This window comes from Argiope bruennichi, chromosome 6, assembly GCF_947563725.1.
Source record: "Argiope bruennichi chromosome 6, qqArgBrue1.1, whole genome shotgun sequence".
Classification (NCBI taxonomy): domain Eukaryota; kingdom Metazoa; phylum Arthropoda; class Arachnida; order Araneae; family Araneidae; genus Argiope; species Argiope bruennichi.
This window is the reverse complement of record NC_079156.1, coordinates 77,434,174-77,457,866: the sequence shown is the minus strand read 5'-3', so window position 1 is coordinate 77,457,866 and position 23,693 is coordinate 77,434,174. Positions and strand designations below refer to the sequence as shown.

Below are 23,693 nucleotides of genomic sequence, written 5' to 3'. Positions count from 1 at the left end.
ATTCCCAGGTAAATCTAAGCTGTATCACATGCCAAAGGTGGCCCTACATATTATTAATAAAGATTCTTGTATTTATTTGTAGTTTTTCCATTATTTCGATAACCAACTGTGCTTAGTAAGACAGAAAGTCAAAGAATAAAATAGAAATTTAAAGTTATAATGTTATAGCTATTTTGGATAAAAAGGTCTTGAAAATTATTCACATGTTTATTTATATTATACTTCTTTACTCACATTTCTAGCCGGTGAGATCACATAATTCCTTCTTCCATTCATCTTTTTATTTGACATACTATTAGATTTAATAATGTCATAGCCACATACATAGCAAATCTGGTACTAATTAAAAGAATTATTCTTTTTGAAATTGGTTTTAACTTAAGCAAAAAAAAAAAAAAAAAAAAGTATAATGCTTTGAAAAATATTTAAACTTTAAAGCATGTGAAAATCTGAATGCAGTAAATTATTTTATAAACCAATAAAAAAAAATGTACAATTATTTAAACATCTTTATTGACAATCGTCTTCCAAATCAACAACTTGATCATTTACAACAAATAAGACAATTTAAAAACAAACATTCGTCAAAATTATGGCGTACATTTTAATAAACTTGAATAAAATGCCTAATTTTTTTTTAAATGTACATAGAAGATTGAAATAGGACTTGGACACATTTCTTAAAGATAGCTTATAGTGAAGACAATTAAGCACTGTTACAGACAATTAAGCACTGAATCTGAAGCTCTGGTTTGTGATTATATTAAATGCTAATTTAGCAGCATATAAGAACAGATTGTTATGGCACATTACTATAGAAAGGGGATGCAATTTCAATTAAAATCAGGAACAAGTAACATGAAAGGTAAACAGCTTAACACAGTTACAATCATCACACTTATGTACAAACTTATGGAATGTTATTCAATGACATAAATTAAAATGACTGCTTTGATTGATAAAAGAGGAAATAAATTCTTACATGGAAGTTTGGGCAACATACACACATAATAAGCACCTTAAAGGAGGTAGGGTTTTGTACATTCTTGATATTTCATTCAAAGGATTCTGTAAATAAAATATTTTCTTTTGTTCAAAATCATGAGAAACGTGTTAAATTGAAATGAAACCTCATCATATATAAGGAGACAACAGAAAATAAATTATTAATTTATCAATCAATACAGCTAAAATTATACAGCTGAATATCTCATAATCAGTACTCATATAATTGACGACATCAAACTACATCATTTTTGAAGATAATCTGAAATTTTTGTCAATGATATATACAGAAGTCTTCATTAAATAAACTCATTTAATGAAAATTTCTAAGAAATCAAATCTTGATTTCAAATTTTATGTTATTTCTCTTTATATTATAAAAGATAACTTGTAAATATTAAAGCTTTTCATACCTTTTTTGTTAACATTGCTTGATTTTTCATTTTTCAAGTGCAAGTTCTAATAAAAACTGTGAGAACAGCATCTGATACCTTTTGCTAAACTGTTTAATTTTTTGCATGTTGATGAAGATACTATGATTGCTAAATATTTCTATGGAGCATGACATATTGCATAGTGTTATGAAAAGCAGTGAATGTTAAAGATGATAATGAAGCGATTATTAAAAGAAAAAATTTTATATAATATGAAGGACATTATAAATTCAAAAAAAATTACGATGTGTTTTGTAATGTTGCAATCATGTATAGCAAAATAAAAACATTAATATTAAAGTGCAAACATACAAAGTAAATAAATAAAAAAAATTGCCTAAAATAAATTATTAACATGCTAAGTTAAAGAAAAAAATGTAGAAATATACAAATAAATTTCCAGTTTACTAAACAAAGGTGTAATACTTTGGACCATAAAATATCTAAATCCACCACAGTGACTATATATATATATATATATGTGTGTGTGTGTGTGTGTGTGTGTCTTCTCTTATCATGGTTCCATTGTTTCATGATTAAAACTGATCAAGTTACAGTTGTTTAAGATAGATAAGGATTGAATAAATTTATTATAAGAAATAATTTGAAAAAGTAAAATCCTTGGAAAAAATTAAAAAATATCATTGGTTACAATGTTTTATTTTATTTATACATTCAATAGAAAAATTATTATCATTTTTTTTCTTTAAAATGTTACAGTTTTGAGAATATTTTACTAAATATGGTTGATGGGACCAGGGGACTATATAAAAGATTTTGTAATTCTTTAAAGCAATATATTGATTAACTTAAACATCCTAAATTATAATTCTTCCTGTTATTCAATGCATTTTACCAACTGGAATTGTATGTCTATCTCCTATGGTTTAGAAATAAACTTTTGACCCATAATAAAAGTAGATGTCCTATATATGCAATGAATTAATGAGGAGGAATTGTGTGTAAATGAATGTGTATGCTCTAAATACTTTTTTAAATCATTCTATCTTTAGTGCATGTAGACAATTCCTTTTTTTTTCTTTTCTTTTTCAGTCAAATATGTTTTGATGATGACAATGGAATAGAACATATTATGGGAAAGAAGATGAGGGTAAAAAATAGGGAAGTCACAAAGATTAAAAAAAAGTTAGACAAATGATTGTAAACTGTCATAGACTTTGCTGAAGATTATTCACAACATTATCAGATGATATTACGAACTTTCATTGTACATACAATTGACTTTTAAAACTATGGCCAATATCTTATAACATGTACACCTTTATATGTTAACATTTTTAAGAATTGCATAATTTTCATATGATACTACGTGTTAAAATTTTATATGTAGTTTTTCAATTTTTTTAAAAAAAAATCTTTGTTCTCTTTTATTTTATGCATGTGTTTTAAGTTTAAATAAAGTATAAGATTTTTAATTGAATTATTTATTTATTTATTGAGGCTGATAGTTTGAAAAACATACAAAAAAGATATCAGATGCTGTAGATGTCTACAAATAGCGTCTTAAAGGAAAAATTATCCAAGAATTTATTCAATTATCCAGAAATGTTTTATCCAATAATAATGGGATCTCATCGATGTTAGTTAAGAAAGCTCCCACTGTATTATAAATTAAACAACAAAATAAGAGGATGAATGGCGGAAAAAGAAAATAAATTTGGCATTGACAATATCAAAAAAAGAAAAGAAAAAAAAAAAAGGCATTCTTCATCGATATTAGCTATTAAGTAAAAGAAAAATAAAGCTCCAAACTGACTAAATGCAGTAAATTACTCTTGGTCATTTGTAAAATGAAAAGAGATAATCACAGTTCAACATTTTTCAGATTTGAGCTTGAGGTAGAAAAGCATTCCATTCTCTCTGGAATGAGTTTTCCAATGGGTTTCATTGATTTCTGTAACAAAAAGAAAAAACTCAAACTTTCTGAAAGAATACAACCAATTAATATAATGTTATGCACAAAATAGGTGAAATGCGAGATATATTCTACTTTTTCTGAAGAGTGCAATATTTCTTGCTTTTATGCTGGAAAAACTTGTAATGATAAAAAATATAAAATAAAAATGTATAATGTATATGTATAATTAAAAATAATTTAATTTTTTTCGAAGAATAAAGCAATGAACCATTAAGTACTGCTTATTTAAATTAGCTGCAATTTCAGTAGGAAACCATGAAATAATTAAAAATATACTAAATGTATATATTAATATTTTAAAATTGAATTAGTAGAAAAGTAATTTTCTATTGAAAAAACAGGGATTTTACACACTGATGTGAAAAGTAAATTCTTTTTGGTATATTTTCAAATTTAAAGGCAAGCAATATGATGACAGATTAAAAACATGTCCTTAAATTACCTGGAAAAATTATTATTTAATATAATAACTAGATGTTAAATTTTTTTTAGCTAAACAGTATCAAACTGAAAAGAATTCATCAAATCAAGAATCAAATACATGAATATGTTCATTCACAAATAATATACAATTATTCAAGCCAAGCTTAGAGAAACAAAAAGAGACTATATTTTAATTTTTAATGCTGCTAATTTCAGGATACTTCCAAGTATACTAAAACAAGTAATAGTAAAAAACAAGGACACAAACTTACAACTTTCTCTCGGTATTTTAACATTTCTTCCTTCAGTTTATTTAAAATAGACATATTTGGTTTATTAACACATGCTTGACTTTGCAGTTCAGTTATCCGCTGTTCTTCCTCCTACATAAAAAAAAGCTATTTAAAAGGCAAGCAATTACAAATGGAAATGTGTATATAAATTTAGCATTATATTTCATTAAAAAAAATTACAGTAGTATTTTTGTTGCTTTTTTCCCAATTAATATCAAAACACTGTCAGGAACAAAATACTTTTTCTCTCTAATGGCAAACAAAGAGTCTAGGCATAGCTTATTTTTATATTTCCCTCTTCAATTTGTATCAATGGTTTGGCAGATGCAAATCGTTTGCACAGTATGGCCCCTATACACAGTATGCCCAAAGTATATTTGACTTAAAAAAAAATTATACAAATGAATTGGTATTTTTTTCCTAAGGTTCCCACAAGAGTGCCTATTTCATTCCCCTTTTGTTTCTATTTTACTGCCTGTTTCTATTTTCTTTAATTTCATTATGAATAAATAGAAATATCATGTAAAGATGGAGGTAACTGAAATATAAATAATTTATGGATCTTTCATCTTAAAAATATATATGTGTTATGAAGTAAACTTCTTACACTGTTTTATAATATATAACACTATAACATGGATATTTGCACAACAATTTTTCTTTCAAATTCTTAAATATTTGCATGCAAAAAGAATTGCATTAATTCTATTCAAAATCGTTCATTAAAAATTTGTTATTAACTTCTATTTTTTATTTATTAATATTTTTTTCCCTTTATAATTTGGAAATACAATTTTTTTAGTTAATAAATTGGCAAAAGGAGGAGAAGGGGGAAAAGTTCAGGATTTTTGATATATAAAATGCAAAGTTTTCCATTGAATCATAAATCAGAATAAGAATACATACTTTCTTTTCTTTCATAGTTTTGTGAGATCCTTTTCCATACATTCGCAATAGAGAGCCCCAAGAATTTATATGAGGATGCAACTTCTAAAAGGGGAAAAAAAAACATATAGATTTATATTTGAAACTATTTGAATGAGATTGAGTAAAATTTATTTTTTAATAAGTTTTAATAATAATGGAATTTAATTCTATTTTTGTAATGCAAAACTGAAAGAAAAAAAAATCTATAATCAAAAAATTTCCAATTTGCTATTTAGAGATAAAATAAAGATTAAAAAGAAAACACACAACATTCATATTTTCCCATGCATATTTTTTTAATTAACAAATCTTAATTTTATTAATGATTAAATATATTTATACAAACATTTTTGAAAATAGAAATACAAAATTTACATGATGTTAGCTTTATTTTGATTTAGATTAAATGTCAAATAAAAACAAAAAGGTTTTTAACTCTAATAGTTTTATGCTTATTTTTAATAAATATTTTATGTTTGAATTTTGCAAAATGATTTTAACTTACTAGTAAAATAACTTACCTGTAAAATGGCTTGAGAAGCTCTGTGTTTACCATCTCTTTTATTTTTGCAGACAACCTAAGTAAAATAAGGAAAAAAAAATAAAAAAAATTCTACTTTCAATAAATTATTTTGGCAAGTCTTCATACAGGTTTGTTATTGCTAATTAAAAAGGTGTTGGAAATTATTTATTTACTTTCTTCACAATGCAATTATTCAATTTTTCTTAAATAAAATAAAAATAACAAATCAGAAAATTTATTTAGGAAAACTCATTTAGATAAATTTTTCCTCTCCGACTAAGGATACTGAAGAGCTTGAATTTTAAATTAAAATCAAATTATTATAAGTTAAATGAATAGTTTAGAATATAAAATTGTAATTAATTTAAACTCTAATGAATTTAAAATAGATGAAAATCTACAGTTTGTATCCCATCTCTTTAAAAAACAAATAGCTCTTTAATTCATTAAAGTGGTAAGAATTTTTCATATCTTCACATACCGATATTTCATGCTTTCCAACTCTCATGTAGAATTCATTCTTTTGGTGTTTCAAATTCTTCATCATGAACTGTATTTCTGTATCGCCCATGCCATAGTTTCTAATTGAATACATGCACATACACATAAAAAAAAAAGGATAAATGTTATTTTTCATGAAAAGTATTATTATGAAAATGCAAATTAAAATAATCTAACTGGAGCATTTTTATTTTTAGCTATTAAGTCAAGAATTTCAATACTGAAATTAATCATGTAGATGTAGGTTATATTTAAGAAATGTCTATTTATTAATACCATTTCAAATTTTGCATGTACATGAGAGTGTGCATACAGAATATGTCATTTTTATTCAGACTGCATACTTCATAATAATATGTTAAAATGTTGACAAAAATCAAGAATTATACAGATTGTGAGATAAGACAGACATCCACTTCTTAAAGTTTATGGTGACAAGCAATGAGAGACTGTAAATTGAATAATGTTCGAAATTGTGCAAAGAAGACGAGAAAAAAGATTGTGTCAAATTGCATGATGCAAATCAAAATTTGGCTCAAAATCTAAAATTTGATAAAATCTTTTGACTAGGAAGTATTTGATTATCCACTATATTGTGTAGGTCTTGTACCTAATGGGAAGCTGTTTCCTAACTCTAAAGATCTTTCTCGGTGGCAGGTGATTAGATACCGATGAATAAATGAAGATGGCAGTATATAATTAACAATCATATGCAGCAGATATATAAGGAAGGTATCCAAATTGTTGTTCATTAAGATAAATGTTTAAACTGACAAGAATTTTTTTTTTTTAGAAAATTGTATATAGCATAAGAGAGTAAATGCTATTTTAATTTATTTTTTTCACTTAGTTGCTTTCCTTTTAATATGATACGTATATTAAAATTTTTTGCATCATCAATTTTATATAAATGATATATGAGTATTTATTTATTTTTACAGCCCCTGGTTTATTTGATAATTTTCAGATTGTGCCAAGGTAATAGGTTTACTTGGCGATTTCTGAAAGATCATGTCATGATTGCCGACTGCGAGTTGTCAATCACCAAGTTGGAGGCGGTTTGCATTTTTTGACTATTTTTCACATGGGCTGCAAAAATAAACAAGTACGTATAAATGTTGTTCTGCATGCAATTCTCAAAGAAACTCTTGAAACTTCTTTTTTTTTTATGACTTAATATTTAAAATTTTCCAGAGTTTTAATTCTACAATCAATCAAAGCAAATTTTTATGTTAATATTTTTTATGTATGAAAGCTAGCATAGCAATGGCGAAGAAATTGCTTGTTGAAAAGTGAACACATAATGATTTCAGTGGAAAGTATGACATTAAGAAATATTAATTTTACCATTATACAGAAATCTATTATAAGCAAAATATTTCAAATTCAATAGAAATTCATTTCATACCTCATATAAACTTAATATATATTTAAATAACAGTATGTGAATTGTAAAAATACGATATATCCCAAAATTACATTTTAAGGTAAAAGTAAGTATACCAACAAATATTTATTGCTTTAGAGAGTTTTTTTAATCATTAAACTCTCTAAATTTAATCATTAATCAACAAATAGTTTAGAAAGTATACATTAATCATTAAAAAAATCTTGATTTTTTTAATGCTCTTTTTAATGTTTTCAAGCAGTAATCTTCCATCATCGTTTAACTAAAAGTTTGTCAGCAAGCATTCACTCACTGCATTATTTAACGGATCTCACAGATATAAATTATTTTTATGCAATATTAGATTTATGATTCAGATTCGATTTGCACTTTCAAAGATTTCAAATAACCCAGTTCAATTAAACAAGATTTTAATTTAGTTATATTTAAAAAAATATTTTTTAATCACTCAAACTCAGACTTTATTTTAACTTTTACTTTTAAGTTGTGGAGGGTCCCCCTCCCATGCTGAAACTCCATACAGTAAACCCAAAAATGCTTTTTTTTTAAAAAAAAATTCCATTCTGAAGCTATAAAATTTCATAGTATTTTTAAGTTGCCTCTCTCTCCTTTCTCCCATACACTGAACCATCTAGCCATGGTTTTAACAAATAACTTTTTAAACACATCTTAAAAATTGAAATCTTTCCTTAATAAAGAGGAAGAAGAAATGTGGATTTCAGTTACCACATCTATTTTCTTTCCAAAGAAAAGCATTTCATATCTTACTTTATAGATTAAAATTGTAAGCTTAAAACATATTGCAGTTGTCTAAATATAACCAATTATTTAAAATTACAACACATCTGACAGTAAATATAAATTTCAGTTCTGCACAATAAGCTCATTTCAAAGTTCCCCAAAACATATATGCTAAATATGTAAACATACCGTTTCAAGCATTCCAATAATATCTGATATGGATAAGGTTGACCAGCTTTTACAGAAAGCTCACATACACGAGGATCTTCCACACGAACTTGGTCAAAAAACTAAAGCAATTTGAGTATTTTAAAATAAGAATGGCTAAATTGAACAAATGGCTAAAAATAATACTATTTTAATAAAAGCAAAATCTATTCTTTTGAAGAAATATATTAACTTCAGAAAAATAATTACAGCTAGAATGCCTATCTGTTTGCATAAATGATGAATCAGAAGAAAAGATTTCATGAAAATAATAGTTACATAGATGTACAACTATTTTAACTTAGAAAGTTTTATAAGTTCAGAGAAAAATATAAGTTCATCAAAAATACCACAGAAAACTTAACAATTTATTACATTTTTAATTTTTTTAAATTTTTTTTTCTTTTAAAAAAATTGCCTTTTTAATTTTAAAAGAATATCTACAATGATAGAAAGACAACAAAAATTCTTGAATTAATTTCAACTAACAATAATAATTATTATTATTAATTGTGAATTTTTCTTTCAAATCTGCAAGAATTTATTTTTATAAACACATATTTTAAAGACATTTTGTCTAAATAAAAAATAAATGAGCTTAAATCATTCCAAAATATTTGAAATATACTATCTAAAAAAACACATATCTAATCTAATATTAAATCATATAAAACAATTATTCTAAATCCTATTTGAAATAATGCAAAAAATAGTAGAATTGATTAGAAGGTTTTAAGAAATATAAAAAATAGTAAGTAATAATAATTAAGAAAAGAACCTTAAATTAATTAAGAATTTAACAGGACAAGTTCCCTTTATATTATTGCAAATTCTATAAACTGAATTTCATTTTGGACGCTTCATGAAGATTTTGGTGTTACATTTGGCTATTTGATGACAAAACAGGCAGCAATTTTAAAGTTTTAGACTCATGATTCGGTATCAAGACATTTCTATTCTTTTCCAGATAATCCGGGAATCTTACAAGAGTGCATAAAAACCTTGATGCAACTGATAATTGGTTAACTGCTGTTTGCTTTCATTAAATAAAAATTATAAGCAAACATCAGTATCATTTGATCAAAACAAAACTATTGCATTAGACCAAGAATTTAAACCCATTTATACACTGCATTTTGAATTCTTCCTGTGCTCCATATGTGGCTTAATGTACTAAACTGTAATAATCTAATGAAGGATGAATTGTTTCTGTTTTATCAAGGATAAATATTTGAAATAAATTTTTATATTTCAAATATTTGTAACTGTAAATAAATTTCTGTTTCTGCCATCTTAATAATTTTATAAATTAAGTTATTCAATTTATGAACCAGTATGAACAGTAAGAATGTAGTAAAATTATTTATAATTGAAAAACAAAGCTTGAATAAAATTTATGTATCAACGAAAACAAAGACTTAAAAGAGCAATGATATTAAGAATGGTCAAGATACAATTAATATTCCTATAATTTTTTTGTAAACTAATCAGGTTAAACAGTTCTATTTTACTCTACAAAATTTATCAAACTTATAATTTCAAAATGGATTTAGCCACTGGATAAATTTTTCTTCTTATTTTTTTTTAATATATTAATAGCATAATTACTTCATTCACCAAGAACACTACAAACAAAATTTATTGAAATATTCTATAAATAATTACCTTTATAAATTTCATTTTAAATTTAAGATTATTTTTTTTACTAATATTTATAGTTAAGTGAAAGAGAAACTTTTAATCTTGAAAATAAGTTTTTCTTCTATTCATACTTTGACATGAAAAACATATAAACAAAAATTCATAAATGAAGTACAATATTACATAGAAAACAAACCTTTAAAATAAATACAAAAAAGATTGTAAAAATTAGCTTACGTCAACATTTTGAGCTTCATTGTCATTTTTATCTGGAGAAAACATTTTCATCTTAGGAATGAGAATCTCCAAAGCTGCTTTTGCTACGAAAAATAAAAAGATGTGATCATAAAGTATGAAAATAATAATGGAAAGTATCACATTTACATTTTCATCATTTTCAAGAATATACATTAAAACAATACCTGCATCAGATTTGGCCAGTTTCTTACTGCTGCCAAATCCATAACCATATTCGACATTGTCTATAAGAACAATTGCTCCATAGGGTGTACTGGCACTCTCTGAAACAAAAATATTTTTTAAAAAATTCAACAAATCTAACAAAAATTATAAAATATAATTAAAAAATTGTTAACTTTATTACTTTGAATGATATCTTTTATATTACTGATTGCAATATAATATTCAAAGAACAAATATATATAAAGAACATGCAGCTTCTAGAAATTTTCAAGCTGATCATTTGTACATAATGTTGCTATTAAATTTTTCTCTTCCTTTATTTTTACTTAATTACTTTTATTCAAGCCTTTAATCTTTACTAAATGTATATTTAAACAATTCCAAACTATGGAAATAAAAAAGAAAAAACTAGAAGTTTTATATCATGTTTTATTCCTCTTTTTTTTTTCCCTCCCAAAATTTGTAACATAAATTGTTGATATTAGAAACAATCAAAGTTAGGGCTGGAATTGAATTGCATACATGCACGTACACACTCATACTTCCAAATAAGGAAATAAATAAGAAAAAGGATTTATAAAATAAAGATAACTAAAAAAAAATTTACTTAAAGCAGATACTTAGCAATTTATAATTAAATATATTATGGCAAGATTACCCTTGTCTGCCCTTTTTCAAATACTGAAGTACTGTGAATTTTTCAGCAATCCCAATATTTTTCTTCATGATCACATTAAAAATGGCAACACCCAATTTTGAAGAAACCTGATTTAAACTATACTTAGTTTTTAAAGTTACAGGAATTCCAAACATAACAAGCAAAATTCAAACCTAATTCTTTGAAGATGTATTTTGGTTGAACTCTTAGTGTATGCTGTACATATTCATGCAAAATACACACTGGAGATTTTCCGCTTGGGTTCATGATGAATTCTGAAAAAAAAATAAATAGTTAATGGTAAATATATATAATATAAACAGAAAACTCTAATTTCTAGACAGTAATAATACTGATGAAACATGAAAGTTTATATGATGAGTTTACAGCATTGTTTCATATTAATATGAATTTGGGCAAAAGATGTAAGATCTCTGGTATATGAAAAATTCAAAAGCACTGAATAATACCAATTAAAGTGGATGCAACAAATCTTTCAATCTTTAATATTTCTGAAGTTATAGATAATTTGCAAAAAATAATCACCAAAGTACAAATACTACTTATGGTATATATTATAATTAATAAAGAAATAAATAAAATGAGAACCTGTTTCTTAACTTTAAAAAAATACTTTTTTTAAAATATATATATATCCAGACCTTTTTCATCATTTTTTTAAATAAAAAAATCATAGATATTTGTATACATTAAATTGGAACTCAAATTGGACTGAAACAAAATTCTGAATCTAAAGGTTGTAAATTAATTCACAACAACATAAGTTTATATATAATACTTCATATTAATTACGATTATATAAGGTAATTGGGAATAATTGAATTTTTATTTTAATAATCTCATTTGATGAATTATGCATTGTTTAAGAACGATGCATTTAGTCATAACTATCACTTTAAATTCATAAAGTTGATTAATGTTGCTTTCAAATAAAAATATTGAATAAAAGTAATATTTGCCCTTATTTTTCCTCAAATAATAGTTTTTCTAATTATTCTGTATTTAACAGAATAAATAGATTTTTATAAGAATACAAAAAAAATTAAAAATTCTTGAAAAACTGAGAAATTAGATAGAAAAAATGAGGCTTACCTCTTTTTGTATTATTACCAGTTGCAGAGGCTTTATCAGATGGAAGCAACGGGCAAGTTATCAATTTTGTGTTGTCAGGCTATAAAAAAATAAAGTGATTCTTATATTTAGAAAAAACATAAATCTGATGTATGAAAGTAGAAAACTGAACAGAAAATTCTTATTAATGTAAGAACATCAATCATAACATAGGATTTGTATGTTGATAATATAAATGCATAATGTCTTTATTTAAAAGAATGTAAACTATTGTAACTAAACTATTGTAAAACTTGTAAACTATTATCTGACTCTCAATAAACAATTCTTTAATATACAAAAGAGGTAGTTATCAAAAACATAAAACACTTCCTGAATTTGGAAATTAATTCATTAGCAAATTAAGTCTAAACTTTTATGTTTGGTGGAGAAATAAAACATTTTAATATGCAATTCATGACATTATTTTCTCTATTGCAAGTTTGAGAAATTTCCTGTTTTTTCATTAAAACCCCTCCCAAATAATATATATATTTTTTTACTTAAAGTGATATTTTCTAGTATAAACGTGGCGGAGAAGTTTCAAGCTATTGTGCCATCCATTGTGAAATAATCATCTGCTATGACTTTGCCATCCAAGTAGCGTATTATAAAATTGTTAAGACTGTGAAAGATTTCATTTCATTTGTTGCGCTGTCGAAGTGCATTCGCTGTACATTGCTTTTCAAATTAAACTGATCTCTTATTTTTAAGATGTGTGAATTAACTCGTGAGAAGCACCTGATTGTTATTTTAATGCATCAAGAAAACATTTCAAATGTCAGGATTGCTCATTGGTACGACTGCAGTGAGTTGATTGTTTCACACCTCATAAAGAGATTCAAAACAGAAGGAACTGTAGACAAAAAGCCTAGAAATGGTTGTCTGAGGTTATCTTCTAAACGTGCTGATGCTATATTGACAGGATTATGCTTCAAAAATAGATTTGCAAGTTCTGCTACACTTCCAAGAGAATGGAATGAGTCTACATCTGCCATTGCTGTAATGGTGGGGTTTATGTCAAATCAGGCAACTGGACAACTATATTATGTACAGGGAACCATGAATAGTGGCAAGTATATTGGTGTGCTGAAGGATCAATTGCTTTATAGTGCATATAGCATGTTCCCAAGGCAGAAATGGATATTTCAGCAAAATCTAGCACAAAGCCATACATCGAAAAAGGTAAGACAAACCTTACAATTAATTTTAAATTTCATTTCAGTTCAGTTCTGACCTCTATATCAAAACATTCGTTATTTTAGGTTAAGGCTGTGTGCGCAAAACATGGTATTGATGTTCTTGTATAGACAGGAAACTCACTAGATTTCAACCCCATTGAGAATTTATGGAATATAATGGGAAAGAAATTAACTGAGAATCATCCTAGAAAAAACGAGAACTTCAGAAAACAGTAATTAAAGTTGTGCACCATGAAATACGGAAAGAAGTGTTGCAAAATCTTGTTGATTCCATGCTTAACAGAGTGGCTGCTGTGATCGAAGCCAGAGGCGACCCAACCAAATATTAAATGCTTTTCAGTTAACTTGAACTCTTTTATTATGTTTTCTGATCAAAAAAACTTTTTTTCTTTACTTCATTTTATTCTGGGAAACCAAAATGGCTTCCAATACTGATAATCTGTACATTTTATTCTTTTTGAAATTAAAATTTTTTTTTATTCAATAACTTAATTATATTTTGCCTTTAGACTAATTTATCATACTTACATTAAAAAAAATATCACTATAAATGAAAAAATATTACTTTTGGGTCTTATTCTTGAAAAAACGTGAAATTTCTCGAGTTTGCAATACTTTTGACCAGTAGTGTAATATATTAACAGATGAATATATTATAATAGAATAACAGATGAATATATTAGAAAATCTTTCAATCAACACCTTAAAAAGAAATATATAGATATGATCAAAAGAATAAATTACTTTTATATTTTGCAAAATTGTAACTAAATATGTTTTATTAAGATGATGAGGGTTTTAAATGCTATAAATTTCTAACAATTGGCAACTTTATGTAACAGTAAAAAAAGAAATAAACATTATAATTTCAACTTATAAAATTAAGAAACATGCAATATAGATTTTAATATCAAGCAAAAAAAGCTGTGTCATTATTTACCAAAAATGGCCGTTGTTTACGCTTTATTTGTTTTTGATGTCTCCTTCTTCCAGACCAAGTCCTAGAGTTAAAGCAAAAACATTTACTATACATACATTTTAATTTCATATAATATAAATTGAAATTCTTCTAGTAAAATGTTGTCACAATGAAAAGTAATAATTATTAGAAGGTTAATAAATGCTAATCATAAGTGCTCATAATGAAATGTAATTTTGAGTATGAAAAGTGAATGCAAAAGAAAATATATTTTTTGAAATACAGGGTGTTTATAAAGTCCCGGATCCATTTTGATGTTTAATAACTCATAAAATAATAAAGATAGATTTAAATTAATAACATAAATGGTTAAATAGACTCAAAAAGTTTCATGACCCTTGTCAATGAACTTCCACGTGTGCCCCCTTCGTCGCACGGAGAATATCAAGTCGATAGTCAATTTCACGCCAGGTAGCGACAAGCATGTCGGCATCCACAGAGCCATTTGCGCACTTTATGGCGATTAACAATGCCAGAAACATGAAAGGATGCTTCATCGGAGAACATTATGCTCTTCAGAAAATCAGCAGCATCTTCTATCCTCCTTAGCATATCTGCTGCAAAGGCCATCCTCCTAGGTCTATCGTTCGGTTCCAAAACTTGAACAATTTGAACTTTGTATGCATGCAGTCTTAATTTTTTCTTAATAACCTTGTACACCGTCGAAATTGGCATATCCAATTATGTTGCCGCTGATCTCACAGATATTCTAGGATTGTGTAAAAATGTCTCTCTGACACGCTCAACATCAAAATCACTTGTGCAAGGACGTCTGGAACGTTTCTTATCTTCGATACTTCCAATTTCTAGAAAATTCTTTTTCCACTGCAAGGTGCTGTTGTTGGATGGAGGATCTTTTTGGTAAATTCTTCTGAAATTTCTCTGTGCTTGCACTATCGATTTCATTTCTATGAACCACCATAAAATCTGTGCTTTCTCTTGTGGTGTATGCATTCTCCTTAATATCCGCTCGAATAAAACATCACATACAAAAGTACTACATAGAACAAACACATCAAAAGTAAACATAACATTGCAATAGTTGACAAAAACAAAAGAGAGAAAAATGCAATTAATAAGCAGACAATATTTAGAAAAGTACAGAGATTTAGACTGGAAAATGAAATTATCTGAAATTAACCACACGCGCAGACGATATTTACAAAAGTAAAAATATTCAAACCTGAAAAGGAAAATATATGAGTTATTCCATCAATAAATGTCATAAGTGTGTTTATATCTTTATTATTTTATGAGTTATTAAACATCAAAATGGGTCCGGGACTTTATAAACACCCTGTATATTTAATGCAATTGCACAATCAAGGAGAAAAAAAATGACATTAGATAAATTCTCAAAAGTACAGTTTATAGATACCTCTTATTATCTATACTTATAATAAAGCTCAATGTGTGTGTGTGTGTGTGTTGGCGCTCTACAGGCAAGGTCATTTGACATACAGCTATCAAATTTGGTACGTGCATACCTTAGAGGTAGGAAATGAGCACCTGGGGTCCCTTTTTTTGAAATTTTAATTATTAATTAAAAACTAACTTTTCCGCCAAAAAAATCTTCCATTTTTCCCACCGCCAACTTTTCCGCCAAAAAACTCTTCCAAAAGAGTAAGGCTTCAGCTTTTTTTTTCTCCCAACAGAAATAAGGCTAGGGTTAACGTTTTTTGGTGGATTATTTCAAACGATTCTGTTTATTTTCTTAATGTTTTATGCATTTAAAATTAAACATTGTTAATTAATCCATGTTTCAGATTCATTCTGAAGTACTTTTGAATTAAAATAACACAGAATAAAGGAAATTAAAACTGTATAATCTGCATAGCGTTACCCCAACTGGCGTAGAAAAATTCACGCATTTGCGTTACCGTAATTGGAGAAGAAAATTCACGCATGCGCATTCTGTTCTGATTGTTGCCATGACAACCATTATCAACGGACGATTTAAATTATTTTTAGATTAGTTGCATGCTTTTGTAAGTAAATTATATTTATGTTAGTTATATATTTTTTGTATATGCTTATAGTTTTAAATACATTGTTTTTTAAGTAGTTTTTTTAAACCTGTTTTCGACCGATTATTTTAAACGATTCATTTTATTTTCTTAGTGTTTGATGCATTTAAAACAAACAATGCTCAGTGACTCTATTATCAGTAATCATATTATTTAAAAAAATGCTTTGTTTCAGTAAAAAATATTATTATATTAATTGCAGATTAATCCTTTCCACTTTAATTTAAAGCATAAATTCTATGGGAGCTAACAGAAAATTAGAGATATACAGATTACGTTATGACTGAAGGTCTTTATAATATTATGAGTGAATTGAAATTTGAAATATTTTAATGAAGAAGCTATTAAAGTAGGAATTACATAAAATATTTAAGTATTAAAATTTTAACGAGCATTAAGATTGGCGAACCGGCTGGTCGCCAAAGGCGGCTAGTTTTAACAATAAAATAAGAAAACAGAGGAATGCAGTTACTCACCTGAAACGTTTTACAGTTATAGTCTGGAATTCAAATCTCTTTTTGCAATATTCTCTTACATCTAGATAATCTATGTGCAAAAATAAAGCCATTATTCAAGACAAAGGAATATTCCAATATAAAAGAATACAAAGACCAATACCACACCACACACACACAAAAAAAAATTGCTCAGATTAAATAATAAAAAAATCTTCAGTAATGAAATAAAAAAATAAAAATTAGGCAACAGAATGTACTGTATGCAGCATACACAAAATTTTTGCTTAAATTAACATTATCATATTATTAAAAAAAATATGAACAGCAATTTCATAGGAAATTATACATAAGGAAAAGAACTAAAATTTGAGAATGAAATTACTATTAGGGTTGGAATTTTCTTTATGTTTAAAATATTGTAACTGATATTTATTTACCAAATAGGACTTAATTAAAAAAAATTTTCTCACTAGCATGAGATGTCAAACTTTGTGAAGCAGGCAACAGATGATTTATGATATATCATAACAAAAATTATAATTGAAATTTTTTAAATATTACAGAGTAATATATAAGAAAAATTTAGACTTTGTTTACAAATAAAAAAAAAACCTTTAAAAAATAATGCTGAGTGCTTTCAGAAATAATTTAGAATACCATAAAAAATCATCAAAGCATTTTTATTACACACTTAGGTCTGTTAAAGTTCAACTCAGAGATAAAGAATTAAAATACATGGGGAAAAATTACAAAAGAAGTTGAAATGCTATTTAATGTTTCAGTTATGGATTAGTTCAGAATTTTCAAGCAATTATAAAATAACTAATTATTAAAAAAAAGCAAAAACAGATTTCTAACATAAATTTTTTTAATAACTATATACATTATTAGCACTAAATATTCAGATCATTTTCTAGTTTCTACATTATTATCAAGTCTATATCAAGAATAGATTGATCATATACTTTCTACAGTATTGAAAGTCTTCTGTTTATAGAGTCTATAGTGATATTCATCTATCAATGCAATTTTTTTTAAGTAGATAATTATGATAACACAGCCAGAAGAATATACTTACTAAGAGAGCCTGATTCTTTTGTATCTTTAACTGTTTCTAATTTAGCAGCAAGAAAAATACCATTAGCAGCTATAAGGAATACAAAATAGAAACAAATTAGAATAACTATTAAAAAAAATACTTCAAATATAAGACACAAATTGCCGTAACCAAATACTGCAAAATGCCAATTATAACAAAGTGTTGTGTACTAAAATATTAACTTTAAGAAATATTATTCTCACTATATAAAGGATTTTTTAAAAATCTTTCAATTTCAAATTAATAAAAAAACACAGAAAAATAGTAAACAGATTAACTAATTCACAAATAACTATACAGTATTTTTCTGGCATAATCCATAGTATACATTTGTAATGAACAGCAAAAGAATGTTACTATACCATAATAAATATTTAATTTTAATTTTATTACAGAAAGGAATTTTTTTAAAAAAAGCAAATGACACAAATTCTCAAAAAAAAAAAAAAAAAAAAAAAATCTAGAAAAAGTACAAGGAAATAAACAATGAAGATTATTATATTAGATAATTATTAAAGATCACATGCTGTACTTATGTAAACAGCTAAAACCCGTTTGAAGGTCTCAATACATAATTTTGTAAGATGGTTATCAACCCAATAATAGCATCAGAACAAAAATTCAAATAATTTAATATTCTTCTCCAGGTTAATTTTCATATTTGCCTAGTTAAAAAAGGAGATTATTTTTATCTCTTTGCAACATATAAATATCTAAATATGTAATTATATTTATTTAATAATTAGGCCTACTATTTTAAAATTCTTTATGGAAATTTGAAAGGAGATTAAACATGAAAAGTCTTGTCTAGAAAAGTTAACTATATTTGTGTATTTTTTCACATCACATTTATGTAAAAATGCACATAAAGATAATATCTTAAGTAAATGCAAAATGATTCTACTTATTTTTTTAATAGTAGAGCAGTAAAAATATGAAAGCCATTGTTTCAATATAATTTTCAACATCTGACATAAACATACGGACTCACAATTTATGCTTTTAAAATCTTCTACATAATTCACTAGTAATTAAGTTTCATATGCTCTTTATTTAAAAATTGACAAAAATGAATTAAAATTAAAAACAAATAAAAATATTTTAGCTGTATTTATGATTTAATCACCAAAAAACAATGAAAAAAGGAAGAAAACAAGCACTGGCAAATTTTTTATTTACTAATTAGCTGTGTTACATAATTTAAAAGTACATATTTTTACTTCCTAATTTTAGATCAAGAAAGAATCTACAAACTACACAAGTAATGAGAGATTCTTTTTTAAATTATTCTAGAAAATCTCACATTCTACACTAATATTCTCAAAATCTTTATTAAATATATTAAATTTCATTTAATAAGAAATGAATTTTAATATATTTAATGCATTTTTCAAAAACTCAAAATTACCTTTATTAGCGTTAGCTTTTTCTGAAATGGCTGCTTTGTTTTCATCCTCATTTAAGGCCAAAGAATTTTTAGTTTCACTGGAATTCTCATTAGAAGTATCAGAAACACTATTTCCATTGGCTTCTTTTTCATCAGCTTGCGTCTCTTCTTTCTTCTCTTCTTGTGCCTTTTCTTTTTCTAGTTCTCTTAAGTAATGAAGACATGGTATGGCAGATACAGGAATTTCATGTTTCTATGTATTAAAAAAAAACAGTTTTGAGCATCTCAATTGAAAAGAAATATATATATATATATATATATAGAGAGAGAGAGAGAGATTTACATTTAACTATCAAATTTTTTTACATTTGGAAATAATTTCCCCCCTATAAATTAAAAAAAAAGTTGAAGGAGGTTTACATTTAGTTATATATACTTGAAAATAAATACATCCCCCCCCTAAGAATTAAACTATAATTTAGGTATTTATTACTTTCCTATAAGCAATAATTTTATATTTCCTTATAAGCAAAAATGAAAAACCTATATTGCAAATTCAGAAATAACTAACATGTTTAAAAAATTAAAATGTATCTTTTCCTTTTCATTTAAATTCCATTCAAATATACTACAAAGCATAAAAAAAGATTTTAATGAAGTTTTTTGAAACTTGAATAATTAATTTCTTTATTAATTGAAAGCTACATTTCTGTAAACAGAAAAAGATAATTTACTCTTTAGAATTACTATTCCAACTAAATGAAAATATTAGGGATCTATTTTATACCATACCAATTTACTTGTCTATGAGTCACTACTCAAATTTGTTCAATTAAAATTTATATCATTACTTAAAAACTTTAAATAATGGTAGTAAAATCTGTTTGGGGTAATTATAGAATCATTTTATAAAATTTGCAATTTTTCTGTAAGATTTAGAAATTGTTTTGATGATGTTCTCTTTAATTAACTGATGTTCTCTTTTAATTAAAATTAATGCTTGAAATATTATAAGCGTTACTGTATTATAATCGTTAACATAAAATTATTTTTAAAGTAAAAATATTATATTCCTAAAAATTTATGTAGTGTGTGTTTCTAATAACAATATTTTTAAGAGATGTTTTCACTATATAACTGTCGAGAGACAATTTGATAACAATATTCTTTGTTGTCTAATTAGAATTTATTATTCTGTTAGCACTGTAAAGTTTGTTTATGAATACTGAAGAATGTGAAAGATTTTCAAAACAGCATTAAAATATTCCTTTACCCAATGCCAATGATATGGTAAAATGGATGTATTAAATATATGTAATGGTTAAAAATTAATCTTTTTTAGAAAGCTAAGTATAAAAGCATTTAAGTAGAAAATGCAAAATATTAAAAATTATCATGAATGATAAAAAAAAAACCCATATGACACCACTTTTTAGCAAAACTCATAAAAAAAATCCATTGTAGTACAAAAAAAAAAAAAACTGTTCAATTCATATTTGACATTTTTAAATAATTGGCAAAATATACAAGTTAATCCTATTTTTAAATTTTCGATTATCTCAATAATTAAAAATTGGAAATTAGATAAAAATTGGAAGATTTCTTGCTTATTTTTAGAACAAATTTACTAAGCAAAAATATCTGATCATTTTTCCTGTAAGTAAAAATGATAAGTAAAAATTTAATGTAAGCAAATTAAAAATAATGTATTGCCTACGATATAAAAACATGACAACATGATATTATACTGTTTTCTGAGAAATTCTTTGTTGCCAGGAATATTGGTAGTGCTTACTTTCAATAAATTTTCTTTTGCTTTTCATGATGTAAATGATCCCCCCCCCAAAGAAAAAAAAAATTGTAAGCATAAAATTGTGAGAGATATTAAAGTTGTATTATTTAAATAATCTTACATTTCAATTCATAGTGTATATAAACCATCCTAATGAAGTTAAGTCACATGACATCAAAATGCTTTTAAAAATTTAACTGTCCAGTTTATCTATCTTTTAACTTTCATGCAACTATAAATTTCACTTTCTTTAAGTAAATCACACAAATATTAAACAGAATTATTCTTCTTCCTTAGCTTTCAACAATGGAAAAAAAATTCATGCAATCAAGTATTTGAAGAAACAATTAAAAAAGGTTGAACTGAAATTCGACAACTGAATTTACTTTAACTAATTTCACAAAAAAGATTTTTTTAAAATTTGTCAAAATGCGAGAAGAATTTTAAACCTATTACTGCACAAAGAGTTTTGTTAATAACAGATAAACATTCTCTACAAAATTATACTTCTGCCAAATTATGTAGCTCTAGAACTAAAACTCTATCCTGTAGGATGTCAACAAATACATGCACATTCATCTCTATTAAGAGTAAAAATAAATATGTGCGAATCTGTGTGTATTGATGCTTTACATTATAAACTGTATAGCGTCACCAAATCTGTAACAAAGTTTAATGAATTAAAAATTAAGCAAAAGTTTTTCAATGATAAATTCATAAATTACCATAGAAATTTTTTTATATCATTTTAAAATTTAAAAAATTATCTTTTTCACTAATTTTATATTTTGCCATATACATTTTTTTTCTATTTTAATTAATTTAAAAATGTTTTATGTTTTATAACAATATATTTATATTTTGAGGTGGAACTCACATAATTTTCATTGCAGCTTCTATGAAAATTCCCTACTTTCATTTCAGTTTTTTTCTATTATTGTTCAAGATATGAAGGTTCAGTTTATTTTTCAATGTTGAGTAGGTTTCAAGGCAGAAAATTTATTTATGTTTTTAATTTAATTTTTAAAATCTTGCTGCATTTATAACTTAATTTCAGTAACAAGCAAAAGGAAAATAATAATAATAATAAGTAACCATTTTTAAACACTGTTACTCTTGCCTATGATATAATTGAATGTATAAACAGGCTGTGTTGTCTAATTTTATCTTTGTAAAATAAACACTTTATAAGCACTTTTAGGGGAAAAAAAAAAAAAAAAAGAGACAAATTATAAAGTAGTTTTTTTAAAAAATTATTATTATAGAACTATGAGTTCATTGAAATAAATTAATTTGGGTATGAACAGTAAGTAAGATTTTTACATATGATGTTACAAAACAGGAATAAATAATTTCTAGAAACATATATTTGAATATATAGAAAATTCTTTAACCAGCATTAACAAGATTCTGTTGTTATGAGTTAAGAGAGATTCTAATGTTTTTTATGGAATATGAATTACTTTTTTAAAAAAAATTTGCAACAAAATTGCTTAAAATTTAAAAAAAAAAAAAAAAATCACCACAGTCCCAATATGTGCACTATTTTCCGATTAAGGTGTTAATTATTACAATTAGAAAAAATAATAAATAAAGCATTAAAGAATGCTGCACCAACTTACCCGTGTGCTGCCAGGACCTAAGAAATATGGTTTAGATACAGAACAAACCCTGCTCTGCTTATGCAAGTAAATTGGCATCCCACTGTTATGTGTAACTTCAATCCAGCCTTCTGGTAAAACATCGAAATGATCTTTTCCCCTAACTATTAAAAATTATTTTAACACTATATAAAAATAAGTAATAAATTAAATGATTAAACTGAAGTACTCAAGTACAATAATTACTGAAATTTTATGCATTCAGAGCTTAGTTTTAAAAAAAATACTGCCAACATCATAAATAGAAGAAAAATGTCTGTTGATTAAAACTAGAAGCACAATATTTATATTCACTGTTATTTGGGATTAAACAAGTAAAAAAAAAAAAAAAAAAAAAAAACTACAAAACAGCAATAGAATTATAAAATAATTTATTTTCTAAAATATTTCAAATATATAAAGTTATTTCTAAATGTTAATTGCATTCTCTGTTTTCTGGGAGTTTCATCATTTATTTTGAAAAGCAATGCTTGGTCAGTTCAGTGTAAAAAAAATAAACATGCAAAAATTAGTTTATACTTGGACAAATTTGGGAAAGACTCTTATTAACATTATTTTAAAAGAATTCTTGAAATCCTGTTCAATCTTTTATGATGTTATAAAATCCAATGTTTCACAACACCATAAAATACATTTTAATATAAGATTTTATTTAAGAAAACACTTACTGAAAAAGTCTGAATCACAGACCATTTAAGTCATCAAAAATAATTAGAGAGTGATTTTCTAAAAAATTTCTTTTAAGAGTAAATTACAATTATAAAAAAAATCATTCTAAGGATCTACTTTCAAAAGTATTAATGTAAAAATTTATAGCGACATTTTAGTGTAATT

The 23,693-nt window shown here is 25.4% G+C and overlaps 1 protein-coding gene across 1 annotated transcript in view; it reads right to left on the bottom strand.

Moving 5' to 3' along the window:
- Positions 1 to 491: 491 nt before the first annotated feature.
- The window catches only part of LOC129971462 (uncharacterized), a 36,506-nt gene continuing 13,304 nt past the window's right edge, over positions 492 to 23,693 (bottom strand). Inside the window, exons 4-18 of the mRNA XM_056085246.1 lie at positions 22,821 to 22,963; positions 19,428 to 19,659; positions 17,999 to 18,067; positions 16,939 to 17,008; positions 14,397 to 14,457; positions 12,237 to 12,315; positions 11,297 to 11,398; positions 10,465 to 10,563; positions 10,280 to 10,362; positions 8,384 to 8,484; positions 6,026 to 6,125; positions 5,543 to 5,599; positions 5,001 to 5,084; positions 4,074 to 4,184; positions 492 to 3,354 (exon numbers count right to left, since the gene is read on the bottom strand). Coding sequence (XP_055941221.1) covers positions 3,265 to 3,354; positions 4,074 to 4,184; positions 5,001 to 5,084; positions 5,543 to 5,599; positions 6,026 to 6,125; positions 8,384 to 8,484; positions 10,280 to 10,362; positions 10,465 to 10,563; positions 11,297 to 11,398; positions 12,237 to 12,315; positions 14,397 to 14,457; positions 16,939 to 17,008; positions 17,999 to 18,067; positions 19,428 to 19,659; positions 22,821 to 22,963 — 1,481 coding nt within the window. The 3' untranslated portion in view covers positions 492 to 3,264. The remainder of the gene's footprint in view (positions 3,355 to 4,073; positions 4,185 to 5,000; positions 5,085 to 5,542; positions 5,600 to 6,025; positions 6,126 to 8,383; positions 8,485 to 10,279; positions 10,363 to 10,464; positions 10,564 to 11,296; positions 11,399 to 12,236; positions 12,316 to 14,396; positions 14,458 to 16,938; positions 17,009 to 17,998; positions 18,068 to 19,427; positions 19,660 to 22,820; positions 22,964 to 23,693) is intronic.